This window comes from Galeopterus variegatus, unplaced genomic scaffold (genome assembly GCF_000696425.1).
Source record: "Galeopterus variegatus unplaced genomic scaffold, G_variegatus-3.0.2 Scaffold4877, whole genome shotgun sequence".
NCBI classification, from domain to species: domain Eukaryota; kingdom Metazoa; phylum Chordata; class Mammalia; order Dermoptera; family Cynocephalidae; genus Galeopterus; species Galeopterus variegatus.
This window is the reverse complement of record NW_007730988.1, coordinates 75040-81039: the sequence shown is the minus strand read 5'-3', so window position 1 is coordinate 81039 and position 6000 is coordinate 75040. Positions and strand designations below refer to the sequence as shown.

Sequence of the window (6000 nt, the reverse complement as noted above, 5' to 3'; positions counted from 1 at the left end):
CACCTCGCTCAGCCAGTGAGCGGGAACCGGTCTGTACGTGGGATCCGAACCCTCGGCGGGAGCGCCACCGCGCTCCCAAGCGGCGCACTGTAGCAGTGCGCCACTGGGCCGGCCCGTACCCCCCACTTTTAAAATCTTGTTTAAAAAAGGTCATGTTCAACCTTGTTCATCATAATTGTGGTATTATAACATTTTAGGTTAAATACTTCTAAGTTTGATTCTGTCATCTCTAATAATCTGTCTCTGAATATATTTCAGAGGAAGACAAAGCTTTAAACACCTCTGTCTCTAGTTTGCAGGTGGTAACTTATTTCACCTAAATTACAAGTCCATTCCATCATGCTGCTTGGTCCCCAGAGAAAGAGAAGGGAGACAAAGATCACTCTGGGGTCTTCAACCTAGCTGACTGAGACGAGTCGTACCACAGGCTGGCAGGGAAGGTAGAGGGGTGCTAGTTTGGTAGAGAAAGTGTCACCAAAGGAGTTTGGTGTTGGGCGTGGCAAGGTAATGCAATGCATTGGTGACTTAGGTCTCCTGGTCTTTTATCTCTGGCAGTGCCTCTTGTGTCTATTCGTTTATTAAACTAAGCATGTATGTTTGTAAAGCATGTTCCTAGAAACAGCTACTTCTGAAAAAACTACCTTGTCAGACACTTGTGTAGTTAAATAATATCAACACAAGTAGTCTAATTTAAGAATTTCTTCCTTTTAATCTTTTTTTCCATAATTAACAGAAAAAATATCATTCAACAATTTGATTTATGCATTATTTCCCCTTGTGTAGTATTCAAAGCTATGGGAAACTTAAAAAAAAATCCAGATGGTTTCTAAAGCTTCCTCCCTGCGCCATGTCTCTTTTCCATGTATTGTGGTTGTTCTACAAAGCACAGTGAAATGCCCCATCTGTGTTGTTTTTTTCTTCACAGGTATGTAGTAATGAAGCCACCTGCATCTGTGATTTTACTTGGGCAGGGACAGACTGCAGTATCCGGGATCCAGTTAGAAACCTTCACCCTCCCAAGGAAGAAGGACCCAAGGGTTTGTGTGATTTCAGTTTCAACTCATTGCATACTGAATTCATTGGCACTGATGCAATGCACCAGTATAATACGTTAATAGATTTGAAAAACGACACAAGGAATATCCCTTTTTGCCATTAAAATGTGTAATTCATGTTACTATAGAATTAGGATTCTGTGTATATCATATTAAAAATGTGTTTCCATTATTTACCTGTTAGTCTAGAACTGAGATTAGGAAGAAGTAAATATACCAATTTCCTTTAATACAGCTTCCTTTCTCTCCTTTTAAACCTCATTCTTTTTCCATAATCACAAATGCTAATTCTTGTATAGATTGTCTAAGCTATGCTAGTTTTCTAATGGGTAAGATCTTTTTGGTTGACATGAGACTCTGGTCGTTTCTCAGTATTTTATTCCCTTCAAAGGAAAGTTGTAGCCTTCCATACTTCTTTTAAACACTCTTTTGATTAGGAAGGAGTTGGAATTCTTCAAAGAACTTTAATTCTTTAAAGAAAACATGAAAGATCTGGGCTTTTGTCTTAATCAGTCATTAAGAGGAGAGAAATTAGAATTTTAGAAGTAGAAGGGGTCTCAGTGGCCACCTAGGACCACCCTCTCTCTCTGATTTTGCAAATGAGAAAGTCCAGGTCCTGAGGTCAGGTGACATACCGTAGTTACCCAGGCAACGAGAGATGGGGCTGGGACCAGGACCCAAGTGCCTGATCTCAGACTCATGCTCTCTTCCATTATATCATGTTGTCATGTAATCTGTGTCATCATGAAGATAGTAATAATTTTCTCATCATTCTTCTCATTCCCAACCCTTCGTATGGTTCTCAAAGATCTAGAAAAGCCAGCAGTCATAATAGGCTTACTATAACATCTATAGCATTGTACCCAAGAAACCAAGGAATTACCAGAACCAGTTTTGATACACAGCAATGACATTGTACATCAGCTTCTTTTTCATGGTGCTGCTAACAGTATTTCATAAATAACTGCCATGCTTTTCTCGTACAGGTAGGAAAATACATATAGGAATTTTGACCTGCATAGTTTTGGATGAAAGTTCATTTAAACTCTCTGAACTTCAGTATAGTCTATATGACTCCAAAATCATATGAAGCTCTGTAGTCCTCAATTCCTAGAGAGATTTAGGCCATTTGGGTGCATGTGAATTGTTCAGTAACAGTGGGTGTGTTAAAACACATTTCATGAATTTGCTTAATGTGCCCATGATATTAAAATTCTGTAAGAATCATAATCACACCCTCACAGTCTATTTCTGTTCTCCTTCTTCTATTTCTAAAAGGTAACCTATTCTACTTTTACACTTAGTCTTTTGTTACTTTGAAACCAGAACAAAAAATTCTTGGATCCACCTTCAGAAGTTAGATTTAGAGAAGATTTAGCAGAGGTTCATTCTTTCCAAATCTTCTCTCCATAGCATGTCTGTGATTTATTTATTTTTTTTAAATCTAGATGCTCTTTCCCCAAGTGATGTATAAAGATGCCTGAACAGATGAGCAGGGCTAAATTTACTTAGACTCTGCCCTTTTTCTTTAGGTATGGTGGAGGATTATTAATTGTCCGTTTCAGTCTATTCCCCATTCCTTCACCCACCCCATCCCTTGAAAGCTTATTTGTAGGCATAAAGTAAATAGCTACATTCTAGAGAAGAGATTATTCACAGCTGCCTTTGTTTTGTTTTGCTTTCTACCCACTTAATGTGGTGGTATTCCACGCTATCTTAAAACAAAACAAAACAAAACAAAAACTCTTTTTTGATCATTTCAGTAACACATATTTATGTAGAAATTTTTGAGAATACGGAAAGGCTTAAAAAGAAAACAAAAATCACCGTAATCCTACAACTCAGAGGTAATCAGTATAAACATTCTGGTATAGCTCTTTCCTGTTGCACGTTTTCTTTTTTCGTTCTTAATGAAGACAATGGAGTCATTAGAGTAAAGGTTTCCATTGGTTCTAAAATTGTTAAAATCCTTGTGAAACTATAATAATTTTTATTAAATTGAAAATAAGTCATTAATTGATATAAATGAAAAACAGTGATTTTTGTAAGTTATTAGATTTCTGGAAAAATCAAGCAATTTTAGTACAACTAAATAATAGTTCTGTTTATAATGACTATTTATATCTTTCCAGCCTTTATAGAAAAATCTATTAATTTACTATTAAAATGGGAAACAATAGAAATCAAACATTTTAAAACTTTGTTGTACAATTTTAGATGTTGTTTCTGATAATCTGGTTAAAAGGAGATGCTAAGTGAGAAACTATGTACTTTACTTTTATTTTCATCCATTTAGCAAATATTATTGACTGTCTACTGTTTAAAAGGTAGCACATCCTTGGTACATTGTAGGCACTCAAATATTACATCCCTTCCCTTTGGGAATATGTAAAGGAAATGAAATGCTGCATGCTAGTGCTGAGTTTCAGTTTATTCACATCCATTTGTTGAATTGCCTTGCTGCAGAGTAAAAGATAATGAATTCAAGATACTGAAACAATTATTACTTTTTGACCGTTGGTCCAGCAGCATGTGAGGTGCTAAGGTTTTTCTCGAGAACTGTGTGCTGTATCTTCTTTCTCATGATGTGTTTGGTTTGGCTGGCACTTGCCTTACTGAACACAGTGTCTGGGTCCTCTGCACATGCTTGCCGTATATAACGAGCAGCACCCACAGTGATCTGGCTGGTCACATCCATAGATGAAGTTTTCTGTATAGACGCAGTGAGAAGATATTAAAATACTTAGTTTCATTAAATTTCAATGTGCTTCCTTGATATGGAGGAAAAAATTCAAGAAGCATAATGAAAAAATTGCTGTTTTTATCATGAACATGGGCATAAAAGATAAATTTTACCCAGTTGCAGCCCTTTGGATCAAGACCAAAATTAGCAAAAATAAAGGCAAATTCTGTGATTCTTTTTTTTACTGATTTGAGAATGTCAGAAATGAGTTGATGTATTTTGAGTATTTCTTTCATTTTTAACTATAAGTTACTGGGAGAATAAGAAATTCATCCTCTCCATCGGGGTAGGGACTAAAAACGTATACAAAAGCTTTGCCCCTTGTTTGCTCCTCACTTGCTGAAGTTGTCTGTGGTGGACCCACAGTTTAAAGCTTGCTCGTTTTATTCGCTCCAACATCTCAAACGAAGATATCGAATGACAAGAAGTAGGATTTCAAGGCACAAACCATGTGACCACGAATTTTTTTTAAAGCTTCTGTTACACTTTACTTCATTTCTTTCTACATTTCATTTATTTCACGTATAAAACTGTGCTGGTCTCTCTTCTCTCAACTTGTTTCCACTGCAGTCACTGAAAGAAATTATTTTGGTTTGTTCTACTAAAATAGAATATATTTTAACTCTGTTTAAAGAACCTAGAAATCCCACCCTCTGTGGGGAGATACCTTTAATTTTTGTCAATTTGTAGACACATTTGCATGGTGCTTATTGTGGAATACAGTGGAACTTTTCTCATTTGATGGTTTGCATCACCATTAGAACAGGGAAGAGAAGAAACTGGAACGTATCACATGTTTTCAGTGATACACATGAGCAGACATTATTCCTGGGAAGCTTTGGTCAGACCCTTTTATTATGACTATAATCATCGAATCAGAAATAGAAAGGGCCCTGGAAGCACCTCAGTCCAGACCCATTGTTTTACAAATGGAAAAACTAAGTTAATTATCAGGGTTAACAGCTAGTTAGTGGCAGTCAAGAATAGAACCTGATCTTGAGCCAAATGCTTTTTCTGTTATTCCACACTGCCTCATTGAAAGCTGAGTATGAAGTTATTCTGCTAGTTTTGATAGCACAGTAGTAAGTAGAAAGGGCAAAACAATAACCAAGTAGTAATTAAGCTTATTAGCTGATGCATTACTTGTCAGTGGTGCTTTTTATAAAACCAGAGAACAAAGGAAGTATTATTAGCATTTAATATTTTTAAAACAATAGTTTCTAAGTCTTAATAGTACCTTGAGAAGTATTCTTTATGGTTTACATTTACTTTTTTAATGTGAATGTTATAATTGTTTGGTAGGACAAGTACATTTGGAAGAGCATTGACACAGATTTATTCAAAAGTTTGTCTTTTAGTTGTTGGTCATTTGTTCTCTTTGTTTCTTGGCCATTATCTCAGTCTTTTTTTAGGTCCGACTCTTCCATCTGCATGACTCCCATAAATGATAGCATTTCCTGAAATTTTATTCTGGGGTGTCTCCTTACTGTGCCTCCCCCTCTACCTGGTCCCATCCACATCCTCAACCTGAGTCAGCTCTCGTGTGCTGGCTCTCGATGGCATATCTCTAGTGCACACCTTCTGTTAGCCCTCCTTAGTTCAGAGGCTGGGAAGTCTGCAGTTCAGGAGGCACATCTGGTAATGGCCTTGTTTTTGGTGGTGACTCTACAGCAGTGCAGGGTGTCACATGGAGATAATGGGCTGAGCAAGAGTACATTTACTTTCTGCATATATCTTTTTGGTGACATTCTTTGTGAGTGTACAAATCTTTGATTTTTTAGTTCAGATGATTGCATATGAGAAGTTATGCTTATTATATATATGATTATGCTCATGTATAATTATGTGTTACCTGGGTATTTTCTCATGAACAGTGTCCTCATCAGTAATTTAAGGATTTACCAAGTTTAAAAATTTTTCAGTAACTTTGAGTTTATTTTGTTTCAGTTCAGAAAAACTCTAATATTTTCATTGACAGCATAAACTGAAATATATTCTTATATGAAATAACCTATTTCACATCCTTTTAGACATTTGTTCATGTATTTAAAAATGCATTTTAAATGATTTTTAGTTCATGGAAAAGAGTAAGGACATTTGATAGTATGTCAAACATATTGAAATATGGAACTAGGTGAAATATATCTGTTTGTAATACCGATATTGCACGTAAAGTGTGAAGTGTTTATTCAGTATTTACTT

The 6000-nt window shown here is 36.0% G+C and overlaps 1 protein-coding gene across 1 annotated transcript in view; it reads left to right on the top strand.

Annotated features, from left to right (window-relative positions):
* Positions 1-6000, top strand: part of ADAM23 (ADAM metallopeptidase domain 23) — a 92135-nt gene that overhangs the window by 71945 nt on the left and 14190 nt on the right. Inside the window, exon 22 of the mRNA XM_008588525.1 lies at positions 926-1037. Within this exon, the coding sequence (XP_008586747.1) occupies positions 926-1037 (112 nt within the window). The remainder of the gene's footprint in view (positions 1-925; positions 1038-6000) is intronic.